Here is a 27,607-nt window from a genome sequence, read left to right as displayed (position 1 = left end):
GTTGCAAAAACCTCTAATGGTGTTTTAATTAGAATGCTTTAACAGAATATTTTTATGATCTAATTGTTTTATTGTCACCACTTGGTATACCAGTGACACCGCTTATGCGTACAGGTTCTCATTTACCAGCCAGCTGTAAACGGGCGGCACGCTGGGCCCAAGCAAATGCTGTCTTCTCGGTCACTTTCTTCTCGCTTGTGCTGCAGCGGTCAGCAAGCTCACAAGCCGGGCATCCTGGGCTCCGACTATAAAACCTGACAGATTCATAAGAAAATCCCAATTTGGGTCAATAATATGGAAAATCAACTAGCACTGAAATTCAGCTCACCTGAGGAAGAATTTGCCCTTCCGTTCCTCCAAAAGCCCCTGTCCTCACTAGTAACCCTTCACTGACATCCCAGTAAATTGCATATTATTCTCCTGCCCCTGGCAGAGTCTTTTCCCTTTATCTCTGAGGAAAGCAGTTGTTGAAGACAGCTGGAAAGAGACTTTTATGAATATTACAGTAGCTGCAAAGTCATACGCCCCATGGTAGCACTCAGTTAGGTATCTATCCGTTTCTGTCGCAGGCTCAGCAGCACCAACATGGGTTTTAATGTGCCCGCAGGCAGCCAAGGGAACCCACGGCACCCCAGCGCAGACACAGTTCAGAGAGCGGCAGCTGCAAGGGGCTGGCAACATCCTGGAAGATGCGGGAGACCCGTGGAGGGAGACGTTGTTGGGGACGCAGCTGGAGACACGTTTGGAAGGAGGGGCTCCGTGCCAAAGGGGGGCACAGCTGAGCCACCCTGGCTGGGGCAGGGGCGACCCTGCGGGACCGCAGCCAGCCCACACGGGGGTAGAGACATCCCTGAGGGACCGTGGCTCGCTGGCCACCCCCGCCAGGGCAGGGACACCTCTGAGGGGCTGAGGGTAACACATGGCAAAAGCAAGGGAAGGGGAGACCAGGAAGGTGTTTGGCTGAAGTTGACTTTGGGGAAGGGAGAGGAATGGGGTTTCCCTAAGTGGGGTTTTTTGTTTGTTTTCTTTCTTCTCAACCCTCCAATCAGCAATTAAAAATTTGTGTTAATCGACAGTTTATTCAGTCACGTAAAAATCCCTCAAGTCATGACAGTTTTGCCCATGGCATATAATCCCAAATTAAATATGCCCTTACCTTAGAGGGATTCCAGTTTATTTTATCCTATTACAGACAAACCTTTTACAGAGGTGTAAGTCTAGCACACACAAAGTACTAAACAACGACGTCAGGCATCAACAAGGCAGGTTGGTGAAGTGTTTCAACTTGACATTCCTTTACATTACCTTAGTAGTCAGTGGCTAAGGTGCAACAGGTAAATTCAGTCCTTAGAACCCCTCAAGCTGAGGCGTAAAGGGTGCATACATTTTGCAGTTTTTGCCAAAACTGTAGCCGACGAAGATGCGTACACCACTATCTCCCTTTGCAACAGGCCAGTACAGAGAGCTCGTAGTTTGGTCACTGTCAGTCTGTTCCAGATGCGATAATGCATGCCACAGAGGAAATTGAAAATTTAATTGTAAATTGAAAATATTGAGATCCTTTTAGTGTCATAACAACTACTTCTAATAGCAGCATTTAAAGTGTTTGCATCTCATAAGCTGAGGTTTCTCATTTCAGAAAAAAGTGGCTATTCATCTGAGCATTTCGGATGCACGTCAGCTAGCAAGTAACTGAAGACAAAGTGTTCTTCTGTAATAAACCGTAATGAAAACACCAGAACAAAATCCTAAAGTTCAACTCAATACATGACGCTAATCTTCAGAATGGGATTTTCTCGCCACTAATCTTGTTAGAGTTAGGGCACTGTGCAAATATATCTAAACCCATAATTACTGAAGAGATATTTAAAAGATGAATTTATTTCAATAAAAAATGCAAACTTTCAGAAGAATTTGTTAATACTCAAAATCCAGCCATACAATAAATAATATTAATGAACTGAGTAAAAGGAATAGATGAACAAGTACTGACATGATGTCATATGCTTATGGCTGTTAAAGAGGAACGGACAATTGCTCCATTTGAAATGTAATTCTAGTAAGGGAAATGCTGGAAAGTGAGAGAAGGATTTGTTAAAAATACATATGTACATATATACACACATTTTAAAAATGTATTTTGATGAAAACTAATTTAATTTAGTCCTAAGGAGGCTATAATACCATTTTCAACACCCTTAAGCTGTGTTTACATTAGCAAACAGCGCTGTGCAACAGGAGCATGAAACAGCTGCTGCTGAGATGCGGCCAGCACACAAACTATACACATGTTGGGGGGGTTACTGCCAGCTAGCTCCAGGCTGGTCCTGTGGATTGACTGCCTCACAGTGAGCAGGGTACCTTAGGTGCAGGGCCGGTGGATCTCTCTAGCTTTGTTTTGTCTGCAGGGAACACAGAGTGCATGCTCCAAGGGTGCACCTTAATGTGAACACATTGATTGTGTGTGGGGCAGCAAACATGAAATTTTCTTCAAAAACAGCCTCTTGACTTGCACTAAAGTGCTTCCTACGGTGGAAGCACTCGGAACACTGTAGATGGTTCACTCTAGGACAAAACCAGCTAGACACGGCAGAAATCTAAGTGCAACACTCACCCATGTTACCTAGATGATCCAGTGACAATTGAGAGGGATCTCAAATAGCCTTTTTGGTACCAATGGGCTGCGATAGCTGTCAAGACAGAATGTAAAAACATGTTTTTCCATATGCTTGTGAGCTTCTGCAATTTGCTAAGAGGAAAAATCAAGCGCTTTGTTTGGTATTTCGGAATTATAATATGGCTGTTCAAATAGCACACTTGGAGTTAGCCAGGCTGTTTCAATGGACATTTGGAATAATTTTCCATAGGTTTCCAATGCAGACCAAGATAAATTTCACCAATACCTGTACGTTCACTGCTCCTTAATTTCACTGGCATTTCACTGAAGAGAATTCCTGGTGCCTCAGTTGTGATACCAAGAGCAGATTCATGCCATGATGGGATCTGCACTGGCCACAGGACATGCTTCTTCACAGGAGATTAAAGCTTTGCATATGACAAGAGAAGATCTGGTCATAGCCCATCATCTTTGAGAAGTAACATGAGAGAGAGGAAGACGCTGGAAATGCCAACATGCAAAAGACAGCTATCATAAATAGGCCAATTATCTATTATTAATTTTACCACAGGAGCCATTTCCCCCTCCACCTCCATTTGTTTGTGTAGTTGAAAGGATGTAGAGTACCTAGGTCTCCTCAAACAAGTCACAATGTAGCTGAAGACTGAAAATCCCTGTCCAGAGAGCTGAGATACTGCGATCTGACTAGACATGAGAGGCAAAGAAAATGAGTGGCAAAAGCGTAGAAGATAAATGAAAAGGAAAAATACAAAGATTGAAAACTCTTCCCTGACACTTTAACTAAGTGGAGAGAAGCATCTCCTCGTTGTTTTCTACCTGCCACCTGCAAGTTTTACTCAGTTCCCCAATTTTTACAGTGGAGGAAGCGGGGAGTTACTATTCCCTGCTGCCAGCTCTCCTGGTGGCGGAGCCCTAGCCCACTCACTCATTCCTTGCCTGAAAGCTGCTCCTGCCCATTATTAGGGACAGTAACTACTCTTTTTCCTCTTTTGAGGTTCTTGAACACAAGCCATGAGGCTTGTGGCAGACTTCAACAGTTCAGGAGGGAGAAAGCTCTGAGACAGAAGATGAGCTTCTCTCTCGTTTTGTTAAATCACAGTTAAGTTATTAAAAATCACCATTTCCTTTCTCTCAGTAGCCTCACATGGGAAAATGCCGTCAAGGCACCACAACCTCATCTAGATAAGAAGCTTTGGCTTTTACTGGTTTTAAAATGAGTGATTTATGGCACCACGTACCACCATGATGTTATTCCCCTTGCAAGCATGCTCTCAAAGTGCAGAGAAGAGGCAGGTGTGCACAAATTACACGTCCTTTGCTCCTTCCAGCAGACGCCTGCCTCTGCCGGAGCGGGGGCCAACCAGACCAAAGAGCAGAGTGGAGGATTGGTCAGGCTGCATGCCGTTCCCCCTCTCCTTTCTAACTGCACAAACCTGCCTGGCAAGCTGCTAACTACCTATATGAAAAACAACTACAGCTGCTTTAACAGCTAATGACTGTTAGTGGCTTTCTGGATGCAATTTTACAACCGAAGCCAGTACAGTTTGAACCATTGCCTCTCCACACAAATAAGACTATCACAAAAACCTCTGATGTGTTCTATTCCACGTCTCTCAAAAGCCCTTGCAAGGGCAATTACTACTGGCAACAAACCCAATATATTTTATATTTTTGGTCTCTCTATAAGTTTATCAAAGTGTATTGAGTTTGCATGGCAAGGTTTTGGTAGCAGGGGGGGCTACTAGGGCGGCTTCTGTAAGAAGCTGCTAGAAGCTTCCCCTACGTCCGACAGAGCCAATGCCAGCCGGCTCTAAGAAGGACTCGCCGCTGGCCAAGGCCAAGCCCATCAGCAATGGGGGTAGCGCCTCTGGGATAACAGACTTAAGGGGAACAAAACAAAACAAACCCACACTAGGAGCAATTGTAGCCAGAGAGAGGAGTGAGAGTATGTGAGAGGAACAACCCTGCAGACACCCAGGTCAGTGAAGGAGGAGGGGGAGGAGGTGCTCCAGGTGCAGGAGCAGAGATTCCCCTGCAGCTCTTGGAGAAGACCACAGTGAGGCAGGCTGTCCCCCTGCAGCCCATGGAGGTTGATGGTGGAGCAGAGATTCCACCTGCAGTCCATGGAAGACCCCACGCCAGAGCAGGTGGATGCACCCAAAGGAGGCTGTGATCCTATGGAGCAAGCTCCTGGCAGGACCTGTGGCCCCGTGGAGAGAGGAGCCCACGCCAGAGCAGGTTTGCTGACAGGACTTGTGACCCCGCAGGGGACCCACGCTGGAGCAGTCTGCCCCTGAAGGACTGCACCCCATGGGAGAGACCCACGCTGGAGCAGTTCATGAAGAACTGCAGCCTGTGGGAAAGACTCACATTGGAGAAATTCGTAGAGGACTGTGTCCCATGGGAGGGACCCCATGCTGGAGCGGGGGAAGAGTGTGAGGAGTCCTCCCCCTGAGGAGGAAGGAGCAGCAGAAACAACGTGTGATGAACTGACCACAACCCCCATTCCCTGTCCCCCTGTGCTGCTGCGGGGGGAGGAAGGAGAGAAATCAGGAGTGAAGTTAAACCTGGGAAGAAGGGAGGGGTGGGTATAAGTGTTTTTAAGATTTGGTTTTATTTATTTAAGATTTGATTGGTAATAAATTTATTTCCCCAAGTCAAGTCTGTTTTGCCCATGACAGTAATTGGTGAGTGATGTCTCCCTGTCCTTATATCTCAACCCACAAGCCTCTTGTTACGTTTTCTCCCCCTTGTCCAGCTGAGAAGGGGGGTGACAGAGCAACTTTGGTGGGCACCCGGCCTCCAGCCAGGGTCAACTCACCACACAAAGCAAGGCAGGAAGTTTCTTACTTCTCATTCTACTCTATGCAAAATGTGATGGGCTGGACATGTCTAGCTTCTCTGCTCAAATATAATTTCTAATATATTTAATTTGGCTGTTTCCTTGGCATTTTCAATAAGGACTGGGGAACCTGAAAAAAAAAGGTACACTTTGAACACAGCATGACGCAGAGGGGTACAGACTACCTCTGAATGGGAGTGATCCTCTTCTCGTTACACCTGAGAGGTGATTAAGATCTGCAGTTATAAGCAATACTGAGAAACAGCAACTGTGCTGCCTTCAGGATCCCAGCCACTTGAGCCAGGCATTCTGGAAAAAAGAAGAAAAAAAAAGAAAAAAGAAGAAAAGAAATAAAAAGGGAAGCAGATGCCAAAAGAAATGCATTTGTTAACAAGTCAGCTGTGAATTTATTGCCAGGAAGCTGCCTTATCACCATCATGTTTCCCTCTACAACCCTAGCACAACAGGTTTCCTGAATGTCACCGCTTGACTACGGGCTGAAATCTTTAGAACATCCTTCAGATCCTTATCAAGGGCTGACGGATTGCCTTCAAGCCCTCCTTTTGATCAAGGCAAGGGAGCCACTGGCAATGTCGGGGCGTTCCGCGGCCAGCAAGAAAAGGGATAAAGCAGGCACTTTCTCCCCGGCCTCCAGAGCCAGGCTCCAGCGCTTGTGCCTGCATCCACGCATGCTTTCAAGCGTACGAGTACAGGCAAGCAATGAACCTGCCACCAGGTGTCACCCACAGGCCACGATGCCTGCTGAGACCAAAGCCAGCCTCTGCATTTCCTGCACGCAGGGCTGGGGTGATTATAGATAGCACTGGTATTACCCCTACAGTTACACGAGGTCGTTTCTTTCTACTACTAACAGCTGAAAATGAGTTTTTAAAAAGAGGATTCCTTGCAATCGACTGGCATCACCGCACATTCCAGGTTTACTTATAGGACATACAGGCTAATTAACCCTTCCAGAGAGAGGCTTAACTGCACATCAGTCACAAACTGAAACTCAAAAGCTCAGATTAAGGAATTTAACACCAGTGGAAACATTGTCAGTATACACACAATTCTGCTCTTCAACGTCTTCCCCTCCTCGATTAACGAGTCACTCCAACAACCACTGCTGTGGTCACAGCTATCACTTGCCAGCTGCTTGTCCTCCAACCTCTCTGCACCTGGGCCCACATAAATTGCCTTAGTTACCCACCTTTTATCAGTCTTCACTGCTGGGTGGGCTAAATGAGTTTCTCTCTTCCCTGTCTCTGGCTACTATGGTCCCTGCTATTAGTAGTATTTGAATTGCCAACTACGCTGGACGTATGTCATCACTGTACAGAAGGTAGGAGAGCCCTGTGTTCTGTGTTGGTGAATACATCAGACTCGAAACCAGAGCCTGATGGCTCAGAGTGAAATACATCTGGAAAAACAGTTGTTCACAGCAGTTCCTGTTAATTCCAAGCTCCGGGAGAAACATGACATTTAATTTAGGATTTCTGTTTTGTTTCCTGAAAAAAAAAAAGAAACTTTCAATACGCACTAAGTCTTCAAAAACAAAATCCTTTGAATGCTGAATTACATAGCATGAGCTAAAGGCCAAACCCCACAATTTTTGCTCTCTTTCTCTCTGTCTCCTAAAGGCCTACATTTCTTTTTTTTTTTTTTACAGAACTTGATCATCTTGCAGAATTTACCCTTCTCAAACACTTAGGGGGAAAAAGAACAAGCCATCAAGATAGAAAAGGGATTGCAAGAAACAGCAAGCAATGCAAAAAGAAGTAGTGTCTGGTGACAAGGGAACATGGAAAATTTCCTGCCATAATGAAGACAATTAGAACAGGGGAAAAAAATAAAAGCAGCACAATAAAGAAATGCTAAAGTTCATCACCTGGAACACCTTATTTAGCTGTTTATGTCATTCATGGTCTTCTAAGTGCTTCAACACTGAATTTCAAATATGAGCATGCATTAGAGGAAACAACTAACAAGAACATGGTGTTACTTACCCATCTTTAGATTCCACTGTAATACGTATCTGTGACTCTTTAAAACCAATTTATCAAAAGTATGTGTCATTCGTCCAAAATAACTGGGAAGTAGAGAAAAATCAGCGTTTCAAGCAAACATTCTTCTCCTCCAGTTCTTCATACATAATAGTTAAACCAGTTCCAGTTCTCTTCGGTTTAGTTTGAAGAGAGCAAGAAAGCAATCACAAGCTAAAAAAAAAATACTGCAGCAGGTGATGTTTGAAGACCAATACAAGAAAACACTGCAGTTCCTAGCAATGTTATGCTAGCAAAGGAGCTACATTTGCACATTATATGTAATGTTAGATCTTCACATTTAATAAAATATACAGCGAGGGTAAAGATACAGTACTCTGCAACGATATGGTCTTGCTGCTGCAGTCATCTTTCCCATTTTCTAACACTAGGATTTCTTCTGCCACCAGTTACTGCATGCCATCACTCCATAGGATGAACTTGGTCTACACATTCCATCACCATCATCTTTAGATCTGCTGCTCTCTTTAAACAATTATATAATTCACACTAAATCGGTTTTCAGCTACAGGCCACAAAGAGCAATTTGACTTATGCAAATTATTTCAACTGCCAAAAAAAGTTAGTAAAGATTTTACGAATAAAGTCAAATTGATACTATTCATGAAAAGCATAAAATCCATGCCTGCAAGGTGTACTGCGTTAAGACAGCTTCCTACAACCTGTTCTGGAAAAACACAGCAGAAGCATCTGGTCAAACACCAGAGCAGAAGAAGGGTTAGCACAGCTGATTCTCCTGCAGACATCTGCCTGCCCCCACCTCCTACAGCAGAATTTGCTTCTGATCCGCAAAGTCAGTACGGCCCTTAGTTGGAAGAAGCGTCCTTTAGCAGCATTTAGTGTCCGACATACTGCTAGCTTCCCATTTCAAAATAACCACTACTAATTAGGAGATCTACATGCTTCTGAAGGCACCCAGACCCCTACAGAGTGAAGGGCCTGCACTTTCATACAGTGCTTAGCAGGGATACTTTGTCATTTCTATCCTGCCTAATCTCTATTAAGACACATGAAGAGGACCGTAGGTACTCTGCAGCCAGCGTGCGAGACATGCTATTGCTTGCAAACATTTCAGGTGAGAAAACTATCACAATTGCAAACAAATTGTTTTCCTCAATCCAATGGTTTAACAGCTGAGCTACTTCTGCAACCACCACAGGAATATATTACAATAAATTTGTGAACTAATAAACTAGAGCTAATCTGAGATGTGAAGTAGTCTTTCCAGCAGCAGTGAAGAATTCACTCCTTTTGAAATGGTACCTGAAATAAGCATTGGGGTTTTTAAGTTCAGGGAACTGGATGTAGGAAAGTGTCAAACTGACAGCTAGCCTAATGGTACATGCATTATGAAACATTAAGAGACACTCAAGACTGCAAAGGCAATGTTCAGCTACCTTTGCAGTTTATAAGGGGGGGGAAAAAATACAACCTAGCAAGTATTTTGATGAAGTCAAGTCATCAACCTTAAGATTCTTCCTCAGATTATTAAGCAAGCAGGGCATACATGAAGACTATTAGACACCTTTTACAAATTCCTAGATACACTTAAAAATTTAATTTCACGGAGGTAATGAGCATCCCAAAACACATCTTTCATTACTGTTACAAGCTTGATAAAATAACACGCACTTGAGCACTGATGGATATTTAGAGCACAGACACAAGTCAGAACTCATTTAACGCTCTGCGTAAGGTTTCCTCATGATTACTTTTCCTCTTCTGCCTAAGGAGAGTAAGCACAGCCAAAGCACTTTCAGCATAGCCTGCAGTACAGTAGCTGGCCTGCATCATCACCGAGGTTCTGCTCATATATTGCTTTAAGACATACAAGCTTCCTACTTCAGAGACAAAAAAATTAAATATGTCTGGTGTGGCTGATTAGAACAGAGGGTCATGATTTCTACTGTTTAACATTTATACAGTTCAGCAGGTTCTGCCCACTTTGTTGCAACTCAGCATTATGCTTATTATCAAATTGCTTTCCAGAGACAGACCTAGAAAACATGTATATCGCTACTCCTTAAGCTGAAATGCTAAATTTATAAGAAATTGTTAGTCAAAGCTAAAGACAAATATTTTCAGTAAATAGTGCTACAAAGGAAAATTGATGAAAACAATTTTTAAAAAGTTTAATTTAATTTTTCTGAATCTAAATGTGGCTAAACGACCATTGTTTCCAAAGGTAAACCAACTAGAAGTTACTTCAGCTCTGAACAGCCTCATATAGAGGGAGTGATAAAATCACTTCCATAAATATTTCAAGTAAAGTTTTTTGGTTGTACTCTATTTAAACAAGTCCTAACTTTTTCCTTAAAGTCAAGATTAAACTAAAAGTACCTTCTCAAATTTACCCTGCAGTTAGTGTTTTTCTACTCTTAAAAAAAAATCTGAATGCGACAATGATTTGAAAATTGAATTCTGAACTCCCAGTAAGGACACACGTTATAAACAATAACCATAATACCAGAAAAATACCTGTGACATCCTGTGGTGTAGTGCTACAAACATGACCTCAACTCTTACATGGCACAAAACAAGCACACTTCTACATACATGGAATGTCAAAGAGCAGGGACATTACCACATCTCTGCTTCCCCTACAACTGACTGCAAACAGGCAGCAGCTTTCAAAACATAGTTCTGCCTCCTTGCAAGATGGAGAGCCTGAAGAACCATTATAAAACTAGAATCCTTTTTGCTAAGTGGAAATAAAATGCATTTAGAAGGGACAAGTATGCTTTTGAAAGAGGGAGTGCCTGCCTGGGAGAAAAAAAGGAGTGTATCACAGGATAAAAAGTCATACCAGTTAATAACTGCAAACCCACAGTTACTCAGCATCAGCTGACTGTCAGTGCCTACCAAACATTCAGGTGGTGAGACTGTAAAGAGCAGATACTGTACCCTTTCCTGCGTTTTGCAGCAGCAGCCATCAGCTGCTCATCAACTGCTGACACCAGCTGCTCCTTGGTGCCTACAGTTTGAAGTAACCTGTAAGCACACACCAAAATTAGCTGCTGCAAAAATCAGTTATCATTCAGCAGCTAACGAGCACAGACTAACGTATGCAGATTCTTAACAGCCTGATCAACAATGCAACAGCAGCAACTACACCAACAGGTCATAAGTAAATCATACAGCACCTACACCACTCTGCAACAGAACAGGGATTTACACAGAGGTCAAAAGGCTGTGACAATTTAAGATCTTCTTGCATACTTTGTGTAGGAGAACAAGTTCATTAGGTACCAGCCTTAGTAAAAAGCTGATTTACAACAATGCTCCTTGCATTCAGTATTTTCAAGTTGTCAAGCATAAACATTTTGAATGAAAGAATTATCAAAGACTGCTATTTGATCACTTGCTTAATCCCACAGAAATGCAGGTTGCCACCAAAAAAGTAAATTCTCATCTCCATTCCTCAGGCTGACAGCAGCACCAGCCTTCTTACAGAGCTGATCAGCCTGGAGGGTTTTTGACAATGAGTTAATTTTCACGGGGATCAGTCCCCACTTCCTCTCGTTCAGTGTCAGTACAAGCACGAACACCGCCGATACATGACGGAAGCAGGGACGGGTACCTGAGTAGAGGAAGGGGACCCCCCACACCATGTCAGCTCAAAGCAGTGATGAAAACTACATCTTTTGTCATGTTCGTATTCAACACATTGACTAAAGCAACAGCTATGCTGCCAGTTACAAAGTACATTTCTGCAAACGACAAAATATTTCCTTGAACTGCAGACTGTCCTACTGACTGTTGAAGAGGTACCCACCTAGGCCTTTAGGCTGGCTTATGTCCTCACCTGAAGAGGAATGCAATTCTCAACACACACCAGGAAACTGCTGCTTGTGAATTTTACATTCAGGTTGATTTTTATTTATTATACATCAGTAGCTGAAGAAGCCACAACTCAACTGTTTATTGGGAAAGAACATTCCAACACAGTATTTGACCTTTTGCTTAGAAAAGAAATTATTTTACAAGTTTTTAAAGTGAACTCGAGATTCGGACTGTTCATAAAAATCCGTTCTGTGCATACCTGAACCTTCTTGTTTCCCCTCAACACTCATAATTTTACTATTTGTCATCTTCGACAAACATATCAAACCAAGTGTTCCCATGTTATAGGGAATGTTTCCATTTTCACAACTTATATTGGTGAAGCTATAAAATTAAAACAAAACTCACAAACAATCCAAGCAAGCTGCGGAAAAAGAAGTTTCCATCTTGTTTCACCGCTGATCACTTATAAATTAAAAAAAAAAAAAAGTAAAAAATTAAAGTTTTACAATGGCAATAATTTCAGTTACTAAGTAGTAATTGGATTATTTATTTAACACTACCTGTCATTGCAACTGCCCACTGGTAACAAATTGACTTCTAGTCAATGTAATAAAGCAGATCAGAGTAGATAAAATTCTTATTTTGAGAAAACATACAAAAATCACAACTTTTATATTAAAACCTCTGTTGTAAGTATATACAAAATAATTATCAAAGCATTTGGTTCATACAGTGCTGCTTTAAGTCATGAAATCAACCACTTGTTCCAAGAGAGTCCGTGCTGGAAATGGATGCTTGGGCAACCACCTCATATTTGCCTGCTTGGGGCACCGACAGAACAACAGAGAGTCTGTCTGCATTCATTACAAAGCTAGAACCATAAGGTAAAAGGAAAGGAAGCTGTTAACCCAAAGAGAAAAAAAAATCAGCAATATTAAGTTCCCTGCATTATTCCATTAAACTACTTCTGTTGTTCAGTGATGGAACCACATTTAGAGCATAAATGGCAGCAGTCTCCAGTCACATTATTTTGTCTGTTTTCTCAAAAAACTCCTGAAGTGGTTTTCTTGGGACTTAGATGTCCATTTAGACACTCACCAATCCCAATTTCAAAAAGCCAGAAGTAATGACTTCCTGTTACAACTCAGGCAAGAGTTTACACTGGTGTCCTGAAGAGAAGCAACCTGCGCTTTGTGAGCCCCAAGTCATCTAGCTCATTATATACTGCTGCCAACCCATATTTAAATGTAAACATGTTTTGTAACCAAGAATAACCAAACTAATTCCATTCCTAACTACAGTACAAAATCTAAAGTTATACTCTGAAATATTTGTTACCCCTTGGAAAGGTGCCCAAAAGCATCACCCGTATTAATGCATTAGACTCTGTATCTCAAGTTTGTCACCCAGCAAACCTGACTCAAAAAAAAGACGTCACATGGCTGCAACCATTTCAATATTCAATTATGCACTACAAGTGGTGTACGTTCCCCCCTCCCCCCAGTTACTCAGTTGTGAAAGAATTGCTCAGAATTCCTGAGGTTCAAAGATGGTCAGTTCTTTTCCATCATACAACTCTTGCAGTTGCTTTGACTCATATTTTGTGGAAGGTTTTTCAATTTGCATCCCAGGTTCCAGAGCATTCTGTCCAACTATTTTAAGATTCACAACTTTTATTTTCCAGGTAGTCTCTCTAACAGGACAGCTAATGAGTCCAAAAATTTGTTCAAAGATGCCCAAACAAGTGTCGTCTCTGTGTACAGTGCCAGCCACTGCTATCAGTACTAACCCATGTTGAGACATGGCACATTTCAGTCCATTCTTATGCAAATTAGGGTTGAAGACAAGATACTCTTCTTTAACCAAGGAGAGCAGGCGAAGGCTCACCATTTCTGCGCCAACATATTCTTCCGTGTTTTTTTCTAATGTGTTGTAAGAGAACTTCATTTTAGCATCCCCCCAAAAATGCTGTGGTCCCCATCTTTCTTCAGATTTTACTCCCAAGGGATGTTGAGAATTTAGGAGTTCAAAGAACCATTGACAGAATTCTTCTCCTAGATCATGAATGTCATCTTGCGGTGACTTTTGTCTCTCTCCATGACTCTGCAATTAAGCACATATTTTTCTTAGAACTGTTTTGCCTTAACATGTGAGATTACCACTTAAAACAACATAGAATCACATATATACTTATTTTAAACATTCCAAGTCTTCTTCAAGTGTTCTGAGACAGAGCGCCCAAAGAAAAACAACAAAGTCCTGTGAGCCTATTTAATTTGTACATACATAGTTTGTTTATCCTCTGCTTTCTCTTACAATAGGTAAGATTTTTTTTAAGTTGAGAAAAATCATCCAAACTTTCCAACATAAAGACACATGACCTCCAACTGTAAGGTGACATGTTTTTTTGAACAAGAACTAAACGTACAGTTATTTTGTAGGGCTTCTCAGTATTTGCATCTTGACAGCAAGACTTTTAGAAGAATCAAATGTCAAGTTTGCTGACACCAAAGTCTAGTAAGTATTAAATTAAGTATGTTTTAAGTAAGCATTAAGTAATTAAGTATGAAAAGTTTGGAGACTTCTATATAGACATGCTGTATCTGTTTCACAAAGAATTAATTTCTAATTCTGTTATGCAGGTTCATGTCACTCATTTCTTCAAAATGGTGAGGGCCACAAGAATGAAGAAAAAACAAAGGCAAAGAAAGATGTATGTGATAAATAAACAGTTGAACTTCTCATTCTTTGTGAACGTGTTTTAGGTACTTTGGAGAATTTAATCTACCTACCTTCAATCATAAAACTTAGCTATGGGAAGTGTTCTTGCAAGAGCAACACTTTTGTTCCCAAAGTATGCACACAAAAAACTGTTTTGAAAACAATTCTCAGCTAAATCATAATTCTCACCAGTTAATCCCTGAGAGATCAATGCAAGAGGTTATCAACAGCTACAGAGCTCTAACCGTCCAGCTGGTGGGGCTGTTGCCCATTAGGTCTCAGAAGTGCAATACGTACGAGCAAGATGGCTATTTAGAACTACATGGTAAAGATCCAAGAGTAATAAAACCCTGGAAGTTCATTACACCATGAGGATTTCCTAAATGTCAAAATTTTGAACTTCAAAATAACCTGTAATTGCCAAAACACATTTAGTTACGCTGTATTAAGTGTTAGTAATATCAAGGGGAAAAAATGACACAGACTTGGCACTGCTACAAACTTTACATTTCAACGATGAAAAAATTCACTAAAATCCATTCCGCATTCTAACTGCAAGAGGTAAAAGGGAAAACAGCTTACAGATAGTGCTACTTTGATTGCGCTGTCTCTAGAAGTAGGTCAAGGCCACTTACGAAAAGGCCATTTCCTCTCCATTCCCTTCCTCTCCCACAACTTTTTAGACCACAGTCCGACAGATGTTTTCACCCAATGATCTACTATCGACAGCATCTCTTTGCTCTGGTCTGGGATGTGCCCTACCAATGGTATTGCTAGCGCCTGGTGTGGCTGGAGGGTGACTGGAAATTCTGGATCTATACTAAAAGTTTAAGAAGATTCACCACAATAAAAAAATGACAAGGGGCTATGCAGGGTTTCTGTACCATTAACACTGTTTTCAGTTGACCTTGAATCCACAGAATTATTTGTGAATACTCTCTATTTTAGCTTACAGTATAACTTAAAAATTAAAAGCATGGAGAAGACTCCACACGTTAGAGTTCAAATACACTAATACACTTTGCAAAACAAAGCAGAAGACTGTGCTCTGCAAGTGACAGGTTGGCACAGACACATTTAAGCAATGTAACTAGAAAAAACCCCAACCAACCAAAAAACAAACAAACCAAGAATTAAAGAGATTCGGTATCTTCCTAAGTACAGGTGAAGAGCCACATTTTGGACGTACATTAGAGCATTTACACTGGTTATCCTGCAAACACAATGCTAACCATCCTCAGGTCTTTCAGAAAGCAGCACTCACCTCAGCATGTGGTTTTCTGTTCCCTGACTCTAAGGCAGGTGGTGTGAGCTGCCCACTCCAGTACTGCTTTACACGATCAATGAGTAGATGTTTCTCAGAGGAAGGAGGCACTGGAATTCCTTGTGTTGCCAAATACTTGAAAATTATTTCTCGATAGACTTTTCTGCGCTTCAAAAGTTCTTCTACACTTCGGCTGTAAACCAAAATGGCATGAATAGCTTCTGCAAGTAAAAAAAAAAAGTAATTTAGAAGTTGCTTCTTTCACAGTTAAAACCCAAACCTGTGGCATTTCTTAAATGCCTGACCAGCACCTCCAAACAGACAGTACAAGACAAGCCTAAATGAAATGCAAAGACTTAGAAGTTTGTTCAGTAACTGAAATCTGACTTAATCATATTAGACACAGAAGATACCCAAAGACTTGGGAGCATGTTTTAAAAACAGTGCTGTTTTTACTGAAGACTTTGCTACCTTGTAATCCCTACTTCCAATATCAATGACTGCTTGGAACTTACTATGTTTTATTTTATCTTGATGAAAACGATGCAACTTTTTCTTCCAAACGAAATCAGTAATATTCTTCAAGTATTTTCAAGCTGTTTAGAAATTCCTAGTGCTTCAAGAAGTACAAAGAGTATTGCAGACAATGCATTTCACCTATACTTCCTGAGATGCAGCTAGCCTTAGCTTCAAAATAAGTTAATTTAACATGAAATCATTTAGGGCTTCTGGCTTTGTGTCACCATTCAGCACTTTCACTTAGCAAAAGCTGAGCTTGATTTCACTCTCCATCTGAAAAGCTCTGGGATATTTCAAAATAAGCCATCCACCTGCCGCCTCAGAAGCAAGTTTACACAGAGAAAGAAGAACCAGACAAATCTCTTATGGTTCTTCTGAATATGGAATGTAAATCCTAATTTCTGTGTCAAATGGATAGTTCACATGATCTCTGAATGTGTCAAAACCCATTGTTATTTTGAAGAACACGCATTAAGTTTTCAAACGTTTCCCGTGAACAGAAAATTGACAGAAATGCAGACAGAGAGATAACTAAGGTAATCTCTGATTCTCTGTATGCTGAACAAGAATTCTAGTACCAGAAGTCTGCAGTTTTTCAGACAACACTCAGTAGTTTGTGAAAGTGAGGTTCCATCTAGGTTCCTAAAGACTAACCGAAATGGAATTAAATCTGTTTTATTTCCATGCTAATAAAATTACTGCTCCCCAGTTCATAAGAAAACACCATGCACATGTGACGACAGTGGGTTGAAATGTGACATTCAAAAAAATTCAGCTACAAGGCTCTGTGGCAAAATTAGGAAACACGATAAACTGAAATTCATTTTTAAAGTAGTTGTGGTAGCCAGTTGTCACCTGAACTGAGGCTGGGTACTTAACATGTTACCTGTAAGAACTGTAAGCTTAAACAAAAAGAGACTAATAGCTGAAGTAAAAAAATAAAATAACGCCTTTTAATTTAACCTACAACCACTGCAAAAAGTAGATTAAAAAGCAAGAAGAAGAACTGCAGGCATAAAACCTTTTTAAGAAACACGTCTGGCAATCTTACAGCTGTGAGTTATGTCACATGAAACATATTCAAGGTTTTCAGATGGGTATATTTCAGGGCAGTATGCTGAGTGGCCTCAGGTAACACACATACAAAATTAAGTTTTACAAAACAAATCTCGACACCTACAAAGTGATTTGGGATAGTCACACCTGAAAGTGCTCCATTCTACAAAGAAAGAAGTTCAGTATTTCATTTGTGTTTTACCCTTTCAAAACCTCAAAGCAAATGCCATTAATGCAAACAGCAAGAGACATTTGGGTTTAAAATACGTTTTTAAACGCTAACAGGGCATAGCAGGGGCACGGCAGCACATGAAGCTCAACGCTGTGTGTGTGCGTGTGGTGTAAGAGAGAAAAAGACGTGCTTGAGATCTGAAAATCTGCTACAAGCCGCTAGCAGCCTCAAGATCCTTTGCTAAAACAACCCCCCCAAGCTCTCAGCAGCCAAATCCCGGTGCTGTTCGGACGTACGCAGGCCCACCAGAGAAGAAGGCTCCAACCGAACAAAACGCAGCCGCACATTTCGGCACAGCCCCGCGCCGGGACAGGGCGCTGCGAACCCCCCATGAACAGCTCCAGCACACCGGCCTACCGCGCCTGCCGCCCAACCCGCCGCTGCGAGCCGGCCCGGCCCGACGCCAGCGGCAGCGCAGCAGCGACGCGCCGGCAGCCCCGGGCCCTGCCTCCACATCCGACACGGCCGCGGTCAACCGGCCGGCCGGGGAAGGGTAGCACGGGGGCCCGGCGGCTGCGCCCGCCGGCGGGGCACAGGGGCACGTCCCAGCATCCCCACCCCGGGCCAGGAGGCGGCAGGGCCGCCGCAGGAGTCAGCGCTCCGGTCGTGGGCTCCACGCACCTTGGCGGCTCTCCGGGTGCACCAGGCGGTTGGTGACGGTGTCCGTCAGCGCCAGCAGCTCTTCCGTCTCCAGGAACTCCAGGAGCTGGCGGCACCCGGCTTGCTCCCGCGCGCTCAGGCCCAACGACGCCATCGCCTGGCCCAGCCCGGCCGAGCCGGAAGCGCCGCCGCTTCCCCACCTGAAGCCCTAGCAAGGGCAGCTTCCTGTACGGCGCTCTGAGCAGCCCCCCCCCCGGTGCCTCCGCCTATAGATGCCGGGTGGAAATAGCGGTTGGCACTGAGGTTCCGTCCGGGAGCCAGCGCCGCCGGCGGAAAGAGCGGAGCGGCCGGGTGCCGGCAGCGAGAGAAACGCCCCCCGGGCTGCGTGCCCCAGCCCCGGCCGGCCGAGTCCGACCCGCGGCTCTCCGTAGAGAGCGAGGGCCAGGCAGGGGAGGACACAACAGCTGCAGCCCAGCCCACGGGTGGAGGAAATCCACAAGAATGTGATCTTGAACGTATACATTTTATACATATATATATATGAGGAGTTTATAATTATCACCGTTCCCTTCCATCAGATCGCGAAGCTGCCGTGCTAATTTTCTTCCCCCCGCCCCCTAAGCCAGCACAGTATTGCTACAACACGCTCCGACCCCCCTTGGCCCCGTTCTGTGCGGCACCTTCTCCTCCTCGGCCCCGGCAGGCCCCGCGGAGGCTGCGCAGGAGACCAGGGAGCGACTCTCCCACAGCTGTTTACTTGAACAACGGCTCCTCATCGTTGACACAGAGCCAAGGCATCCCGTCTCAGTATTTCCAAGCAGCTCTCCGGGTCGCAGCCTGCCCGGAGATGGAGGCCTTACACAAACAAGGCTCCCCAGCAGGATCCAGCTGCGCGCACTGTGGGCTGCTCGGGACGGCTCAGTGCTCCTGCTGAGGTCTTAGCCAAAGCAGCCTTCGGAAGCCTAGTGGCAGGACTCAAGCTGTGGTAACGTCTACAGCGGTCACTCCAGCTGGACTGACCAGGCTCTGGCTCTCTGAGACGCAGCCACTGCGGCATCAAGTCGTGCCACTCGTGACCGAGGGAGCTGTTGGACGCCTTGGGAACTAACGCCAAGCAAGTGACACGTGGCCCTGGGAGCAGGGGGACATCTGCCAGCACAGCACCCCCAGTTCTATCAGCCAAAGCTGCTTTTCTGCTACATGTGAGGCTTGAACCTTGTGCTGCTCCTCCATTTGGCAGTATTTTCTCAGTCAAGGGCAGAACAACCAGTGATGGTTACTTTATGAGGTTAGGGAAAGAAAAGAAAAAGGAGGAAAAATGAACAAAAGAGGACAAAGACGACTGCAGAAGCTTCAGTTGAGCAAAGGTCCATAAGCTACATGAGGGCTGGTGCTGAGAAAAACACCAGTGCAATGAGTCCTTGGCCTCATTGTGGCAGAAAAAGCTTTAATATGGGTAGCATAAGGAGGCCACCTTTTGGTGCTAAAGTTGTCTGTGATTTCAAAAACAGGAAGACCTAGATTCCATAAGGATGCATAGACCGCTGCTTGAAGACAAGAGTTAAAATTATCAGTGACGCTTTTGCACCAAGAGGTGACAAAACAACTGAAAGCTTCTTTATGGTAGGCTCTGTTCAGATCTGTAGCAACGAATGCCTGCCCTCAAGATCTTGTAAAGCTAAGGCAGAACATCTACATGAAAACAGAACGCATCCCTATGCCCTGTGTAACACATGCATTTGGTTTTAGACGACTGTTTCGCCTTTGAGGTCTAAAACACTGTCCATGCAGATCTCCCCAGTTCATCAGAAGGAAAACCAAAATGCATTCAAGCGGGAGTAACAGCTATTCTCTTGAGCTATAGCAATGAATGCAAAATAAACGAGAAACAGCTGAACCAATTTTGCTCATGAATTTTAAGTCTAACTTTCAGATAAAAATTCAGTCCTATAGCATCTGGAAAGATTCAACACAATAATGCTTACTGTCTGCTGTGCCAAATTTCCCATCACGTGTACATTGATTTAATATTATTTAGGCAGTTAGAGCAGCATGTAACAGCTTCTATTGACAAGATCAGCCTCATGTATAACATATATGGCCTTGCCATACGGCTGTTACACATTCTGTAAGGTGAGGTATTTGCACGCTCTTCATGTAAAAGAAAGGCCTCCCACCACAATATGCAGCGCAGAACTCTGCATATCCATAGTGGAGTTCCAAAGCAGAACTGGTTCATCAAAAATGCGACAAGCTACATGTCACCAAAGTAATTTTGCTGCTGAAATCTTGAATTTCTTAGAATTAATCTTGCAAGCTTAAAATTAGAAAATGCATCTGAGAAAAATATAAATTACCTTTCCTTTGTTTTATGTTTCAATAAAACTATTTAGATTTGCAGACTTGAGGGGAATAATACTTAACTGAATATTCGAGAACTCAGGAAAAAAAGCCCAAGATGCCATTAAAATTAGATTATTTTTAGATGTTTCCTGCATTTTCAGTGAATAGGGTTTTTTTGGCAGCTTGCCTTAGAATGGCCACATTCCCATTAATCCTGAGAGAAAAGTGCACTGTCATCAGAGACATTGGAGAGCCTCTTTAATGTTCAGAACTGGGTTTGTTTTGAGGGGGTTTTTTTTGGGGGGTCGGTTGTTTGTTGTTGTTTTTTTCCTTTCTTATTTTAAATGAAGGCCAGCTCTTTTAGTAGGATTATACCTATACCTTGTAAGTGCTTCTCCTTTGGAGGTGGTGGGGGGAAAGGGGAAAAACTCAGAAATAGGTTGTAATTTTTTTTGTCTTTCCCATAACTCAGAATTTCCTATAGAGATTTTATTCAGACTTTCAAAATTGACTTTGATCACTGACAAGGAATGTAAGCTGGCATTCCTAAAGGGGAAGAGACAGGAAAGTTATTAGCCTATATAAACAAAAGGTGAATAGTGTCAAGGAGTCACTACAAGGGATTCTCTCCCATCCCCCCACCCTATTTGGAATTTTATTTCCTGCAAATTAAATCCCTAAAAAGTCAACTGTCCTCTTATTTCTATGAGCACAGTGCAGAAGTGAGGCACTGAGACAGGACGTACTGGATTTAATGATACTGATACATAGGAATATAGCTTCAGGCAGTGCTAGATACTGCTCTAAGTCACATAGGCACTGCTCTGACACCAGCAAGACAGCACAAAATATATCTGAGGTTATTTGGATTGGCAGGAACCGAACTTAACTGAAATACCAGTTACGTACATTTTTCCCTTCCTTTGAAAGCTAAGCAAAATAAATGAGAAATTACTGACTACAACACTAGTCATCTGTAGAAGTTGCTGTTTATAGGTGGGCACAGTCATAGAGTAGAACAACTTAAATGACGCTGGCCATTGCAGTAACTCGTTTTACCACTGCTGTCCCACACTATTTTTTCCAACAAGTTAGCTTATATAGCGTCAATTACGCTGATAGATGAAGATGACATGTACGGCCTGAAAGAATATATTAGAAGAATGGACAACAGTAGCTAATTACCATATGAAGCATATTCAGTTTAACTGCACCTCCCATTCGATTTCATTTCATAACCTTGAAGTGATATTTTATACCTCCTACCTGCCATCATTGATATTGCTACATTTTTTTTCTTACATAATTCTAAAAATTGTTCCCAATATGACCTTTTCAACTTTCAACATACAAAATTTAAATACTTCAAGTCATCTGTATACCAAACAACCTCAAAGCTGGCATGCGTCTTAAACTTATGTAGACTATTTCAAGCACCCTCGAGCACCTCTTTGGTCTGTCCAGCCGCTTCTCATTGTTAGGTGCTTCATTCATCCCAGCACCCCAACCTCCCCTTGGGCTCAAAGCTCACTATTTACTCCTCACAATCCAGCTGTTTAACACTGGACACCAAATTTTTCCTGCACCATTTACCAGCCACACTAACCTGTTGTGAAGTGGGCCACTTGCAACGCTGCATCGGGCTACCAACTTAGGGTATGGTTCTACTGAGAAATTGTTCCTTCTGCCTGAAATGTCAGCATGTCAAAAGGAATTAAAACAATATCCAGGGCATAAAAGCTTACGTGGGGTATGTTAATGCACTTTGCAATTAATTTATCAATGGCTTATGTATACATTGCCATTTCGATAAATATTTTGCCTGCAGCGTGCATATGCCATAGTACCAGAGATTTGTGAACCTTTACCCCATGCCCAAACTTAGTCACTTTCTTAGGCAAAGACCTTGTCAAAATTATGCAAAGTAGAAAATAAAGGTAAGTTCGAAGTCAAAAGTTACATAAAAAAAATCAGCATTCAAAATTTTGCAGAAGACAGTCAAAATCTGTGATCAAAGAACACGAAGATTTTACAGGATTGTGAATAATAAATCTAAACAATCCAGCATGCTATTGAACTTTTTGAAGCAAAAGAAAAAAAAACAATTACACTGTCTTTATCTCTGGACTACAGCATTCAATCAAGGACACTAAGGAAAGCAATGGAAACAAGTGTATCACACTAGAGATTACTATCTCTATTAGCAACATGATCAGAGACAAACATAAGCTCACGAAGTGCAACAACTGAGGCTCAGCTCTGGGTATTAGCGCCAACCAATCTTCCTAAGAGGTCTAGGTCAGCATTTGGTACTTGTAATGCAGGGCCATTGGAGAACTTTAACAATTTTATGCTGAAGACAAACTAGAAGCAGAGGTATCTTAAAACTGTTGCATCCAGACCTGGTTGTGGCATCAAGTTTGGCTTTCGAGCCCTACACATCTGCTTCAGAGCAGTTAACATCCACTGTATTTTGAAGTCGTCATCCCCCAGGTGTAAACACCATACAAGCCATTAAAATGAACGTGGGTCTGTAGGTTTCTGTAGACACAATATACAACTTTACCTTGCAAGCTTTGGTATATTCCTTCCAGCCCCTACTACCTCAGTCTCTGCCCTGCCAGCCCTATGCCGTTCTCCACCTGCATGTTAAAACCCACCACACGAGCCCTCCACCATCAGGTCAGAAAATTCATGGGCCTGTCCTGCCCCCAAGATCTGGGCCGACCACTGAGCACGTTCGCATTTCCCCTTGAGTTCTGATCGAGTCCCTTTATCGGGGAGCATGTCATCTGAACAATATGTGATGCTTGTAAATTCCAAAAGGTGTATGCACTAATGGCAAAGTCTGGTTCCCAGTGCATGCGGCTGACTATTGAAATAAATGATCTTAAAGTTGGCAGTGGTTTGAAGATGGTTAGAGCCAGTCAGACCTGAGGAGGGGATTGCTGGGCGTCTCAGCTTCGAATGCTGATGGAAGCTTTTTCTGCAGTAGGTGTGTTCTTCACACATCTCAGACTGATGACCAAAAAAGCTATTCTTCTCCCTCAGACACATGCTTCTTTCTTCACCAGTTATCTACTTGTAAAGAATCTGTAATAATACTATGACTTTTTAAAGACTTACTTAACCAAGAGGTCTCAAATTTACCAGAGCAGGTAATGAGCTAGAAGGAAGAAAAAGGGGGGAAAAGAAATCCTTGGTAATCCTGGGTATTCTTGGATATACTTGAATGGATTAAGTCAAATCCAAATATCCACGCACCTGGAACATCAAGACCTGGCAGCTCTACACAGGTGCTGTGCAACAATCATATACCAAATCTAACACGGTAACTATAGATATTGCAGCAGTATTTTCAGAGCGATTCCCCAAAAGACAAGATCAATTTCTATCAACAACAAAGACAATGTTTTATTGAACAAATCTATGTACAGTACAAAAAAGTTTTTAAAATGAAACACTACTGTTGATTTATTGCAGTTTGATGGCTCAGTTTTAATTTGTACTCTTATATAAAATGCAAAGTAAAATAATTTAACATTCAACAAGGAAGCACAAATCTCCTTTCTTGCTGAACCTGTAACAGCTTTTACAAATTAAGAGTCCCAAAATGCATACACTGCATTTAATCAGAAAGGTGTTATACAGTACCAAATAAATTAAGAAAATAGTAACACTACCACCCCCTTTGAGTCTTTTGTCCATACCACTGGTGTTAAACAAAAAAAGAAACGAGTACAGCTGAACCTTCAATGTGATATTAAAATCACAAAGTTTAATGTTATAAATTATCCAAACTATACAATTTATATAGTTTTAATGAATATGGCTAAATAACCAAAGTACCAGTGACCTTTCCCCACAGATATGACCACTTTCAACCTACTTTCAGTATTTCTTTTTTTGTGAAAGGTGCCTACCAAGCAGCAACTCTCTGAAAATTAGAACTTACATGACCTTCACAGTGAACTCTGATCAGGTTAGACAGCCTTAAAAGGAAAGTCTAAATCCAAGTTATAGCCACCAGGAGGAACGTTATTAGGATACGATCATCAGCAGTGAAATGCACAAACTTTGATCCAACAAAGCTCCTAAGCTCATGTATAACTTCAGGCAGCTTTAAGGTATTTGCATGCTTACGTTACACATGTACTTCAGTATTTATTGAATCAAAGTGATACATCTTGAAGAGGTATTTCCAATTATATCATTATATGCTTAATGCCTGGGGAAAAAAACAACCACCTTTCAATTCTAGATGTGGAACCTTTCTCAACCCTAGAAGTTGCAGGCTTCATATAGGGTAATACTCAACATACTAAAGAATCCTTGAAAAGCATGTAGAATTATCCCACACACATTACAAGCATCTTTTTGCTACTAAAGTTGCTTAATACTGCAGCTATCTGAGAATATCAACAGGTATCAGAGTAGTTTAAAGAAAATGCAATGTCTTTTGAAGTAAAAATCATTACTTAAACCAAAAATGTTACCACCCACTTGCTACTTTTAAGTCAATTTAGCGTATTTCTGGTAGGTGTTAGGTGATGCTTATGTTCACCTACGCAAGAATTCAGTTTTCCAGTTCTCCAAAGTGTATATACTGAAAACACATGGCATAAACAAATGGTGGTGTCCGAGAAAAGCATCTTTGAACAAAAATGAGTTTAATGCAGGTACAAAAAATTATGGTCACAGTTTATGCATGTACATAGATGCATTTATCTACACACTTAAACCAAAGAAAATACAAGTCTCAATCATGTTTTTAAAGCATCTTCAAACACATGGAGCTCCAGGAAAAGGCAAAAAAAGCACCAAAGATTAAAAGTACATTTAAAAGACTTTACACAAACATTTTTGTCATATCTATTGACTGAGTTTTCAGATTTTTAAAACTGTAATACTTTAAAATTAACCTTTTTTTTCCCCAAATATATTTAAGCAAATTTAACTGAATTAACAACATTAAGCAAAGAAAGGGGAGCCTGGGAACATTCAAGATGATAACCGGGTCCTTAAAAATTAGTTGGTAACTTGAAAGCAAAAAATGTGAAAGTGCATTTGGCTGATAAGGTCCCCATTAATTTTATGTTTAAAAACTTTTAATGTATTATATATGTAAATATATATATATAGTGTGTGTATATATGTATATATAATGAGTGATGCATTTAAATCAGGTTTTTTTGCAACTGCAAAAAAATTCTTTGGTGCCTCAAATGTCACACAAATCTCTGAAAGTGGGCCAGGCATCAGTATTAATGTAATGCACACATACCTGTGATCATAATTTTATAACCTTTTACATTAATCCAACTCAAAGTTAAGGCAAAGATTTTCTAGAATTCAAAAGAGCATGATTTTGAATTTGCGTTCTTTTTACCTCCCAGGAAAGTAGAATTAATGCAAGTAACTGTTTAATTTCACAGAGGATTATTAGCAGGGGCATTACTGAACTATTAAGTTCCAGAACTACTTAACAGCCCATTTTACAATGAAACCCTTAGGTTTGCAAGTGTGAGCCATTGCTACAAGGAACAGACCTTTTATGTACCTCTTGATTTTTTACTCATTAGTTTTTACATATCTGTTGATTTAAGCAAGTTGATCATCTTATTATGCCATACACACATTGTGATGAACTATTTAGTAAGCAAACTAGCTGAGCAGGAACAGTTGGTCTTTGCTATCCTGCACTTCTGTGATGACTCCATCCGTACACACCAGTTTTCACCACTATACCTTCCATGCCTACAATCACATTAAAATTTACAGCTACCTGCATAGAACAGGATCCCAAATAAAGCATTTCTAGGTGGCAAGACAGTATAAGATAAATTAGAGGATAAATTAGCACAGTAATGAGACAAATGTGCATGTTTGCCACACCTCTGTTTGGGGTGGGAAAACCAAAAACTACAACAGCATCTTTTTGGTTTCCAAACATCCTGTATTTCAATGTTACATATAGAGCTGAATGACTCAAATTTCCTGTCTTCACATTCTGATTGTTTCTATGAACAGTGAATTTTGGATAAAGTGCTTAACATTGAAGTCTAATTCCTTCACCAACTTCTGAGAAAGGCTATCTTTTCAAGAGATGCTACTAGATAAGGTTGTAATACATCATAAAGTTGAGTCAATAGATATTTTCTCCCCTCATCTAGACAGTAAATAAGTAGTTACAGTAGTGAGTTGTGACCTACCACCATTAAGCAATATCACATATGTGAAACAGGCTCTTCCTGATTTTTTTTTGTCAACTTGACATATGCTCTGCTTTTGTCTGCCTTTTTTTTTTTTTTTTTTTAAACAGGAAGCCATCTCAAGTTCTTTTCGGTCATACCAACAGCTGAAGGACCTCTGTTTGCATAAAACTAGTTTAACTCTGCCCTGTGATGCAAGCTTAACCCCCCTCACATTCTGTATTTGTTCAGTCTGCTTCTGTTAATACCCACACAATCTGTGCATGTACCGCTTGTCTTAGTCTTCCTGCACCTACAAGAGATGTTTTACAGGACACTCTTAACATACATGTTTACCACAGCCTTGAAAAGGGCTTCTCTTGCATGCATCTGATTTCCACTGTGCGTAACTTTCACACTTAATATCACACCAATTCACTTTTCCTTGCATGCTCTGTACTCCAAGTTTTTGGCTATTCAAGCATTCCATCCGTCTTAGATTTCTTTCTACGTTTCTCTTTTTGGACTCTGAGTACAGGTTTATTAAATGAGCTCCATGCTTTTGAACAGACAATGGAATCACATACTCAAACTTTGAAAAAAGAATGCATGGTTCCTCTACACATTTCTTATCCATATTATAATAAAGTAACATCCTCTTGAATGACTCCTTCCCAGCTGCGTGGATTGATATCCTTTAACCACGCATTTTCCAACTAAAGCAACTTTCAGAATTGGCTGGTTTTATTTCCATAAGGCAATTAACACCTCTGCTTTCTCTGCCTGCTCAACTGTATGCCTCATTTTCCTGAAACCTTCATGCTAGAAAGACTGTGCCGCTAAGCTTCAATCACACATTTGGAATGAATGTGGCTTTTTGGATAACTGGTACTTTGGGGATTTTGTAGCAACCTTTCTGGACTCAAGACCTGCAGAGCTCCTAGTACTCCTCTGTGAGCTTTGTCTAGAAAATGTGCTTTGTCTTTATCAAGGTCATGTTTTTCTTTAGTAATTTGAGACTGCTTTATGATTAAGGCCAACTGGGAAACAAACTGATGCTTCTTTGTGTAGTGTTTTCTTACACCACTCCTCGTTTGAGACATTTTCCCACAACATTGAATCAGGCACCTGTAAAAAAGAATGCACTGGGATCAAAACGAAGACTAACCAATGTAAATCATTCTTTAATCTAGAACACTGCTTATGTTTTTCAACACACTTAGTTTCAAACATGCAAGGAAAGACAGATCGAATTACCCCCTTCTGTTTTATGAGAAGTCTTTTCCATTAGAGTTGCCTAACAGTTCTCACCACCTCTTATTCTAAACATGTCCAATTTGAACTTCCAATTT

General features: G+C 41.6%; 2 protein-coding genes and 1 long non-coding RNA gene across 4 annotated transcripts in view; all 3 read right to left on the bottom strand.

Moving 5' to 3' along the window:
- Positions 1-828: 828 nt before the first annotated feature.
- On the bottom strand, positions 829-7,096 carry LOC129201820 (uncharacterized). The gene is made up of 3 exons (XR_008575503.1): positions 2,904-7,096; positions 2,615-2,690; positions 829-1,488 (listed from the first exon to the last, which is right to left on the bottom strand). It is a non-coding gene; the product is annotated as an uncharacterized LOC129201820 (long non-coding RNA).
- Positions 7,097-11,395: 4,299 nt separating this feature from the next.
- C1H3orf38 (chromosome 1 C3orf38 homolog) lies at positions 11,396-17,940 on the bottom strand. Its single transcript, XM_054810055.1, has 3 exons — positions 17,743-17,940; positions 15,315-15,535; positions 11,396-13,432 (listed from the first exon to the last, which is right to left on the bottom strand). The coding sequence occupies exons 1-3, from the start codon at positions 17,873-17,875 to the stop codon at positions 12,857-12,859; spliced, it is 930 nt and encodes a 309-aa protein (XP_054666030.1). The 5' UTR covers positions 17,876-17,940; the 3' UTR covers positions 11,396-12,856.
- Positions 17,941-26,442: 8,502 nt separating this feature from the next.
- The window catches only part of ZNF654 (zinc finger protein 654), a 40,269-nt gene continuing 39,104 nt past the window's right edge, over positions 26,443-27,607 (bottom strand). For both annotated transcript variants that reach the window (XM_054838972.1, XM_054839068.1), the window contains one exon: positions 26,443-27,383. In XM_054838972.1, coding sequence (XP_054694947.1) covers positions 27,376-27,383 — 8 coding nt within the window. In that variant the 3' untranslated portion in view covers positions 26,443-27,375. The remainder of the gene's footprint in view (positions 27,384-27,607) is intronic.

This window comes from Grus americana, chromosome 1, assembly GCF_028858705.1.
Source record: "Grus americana isolate bGruAme1 chromosome 1, bGruAme1.mat, whole genome shotgun sequence".
NCBI classification, from domain to species: domain Eukaryota; kingdom Metazoa; phylum Chordata; class Aves; order Gruiformes; family Gruidae; genus Grus; species Grus americana.
The sequence above is the reverse complement of the archived record's forward strand: the minus strand, read 5'-3'. Positions and strand labels throughout refer to the sequence as shown.

Bases quoted from the DNA above. Each gene is read 5' to 3' on its own strand.
- C1H3orf38 (XM_054810055.1), bottom strand. From the start codon at position 17,875: ATGGCGTCGTTGGGCCTGAGCGCGCGGGAGCAAGCCGGGTGCCGCCAG. The intron at 15,536-17,742 runs GTGCGTGGAGCC...TTTTACTTGCAG, and splicing joins GCACCCGGAGAGCCGCCAAG to AAGCTATTCATGCCATTTTG. The intron at 13,433-15,314 runs GTGAGTGCTGCT...GCTTAATTGCAG, and splicing joins ACAGAAAACCACATGCTGAG to AGTCATGGAGAGAGACAAAA.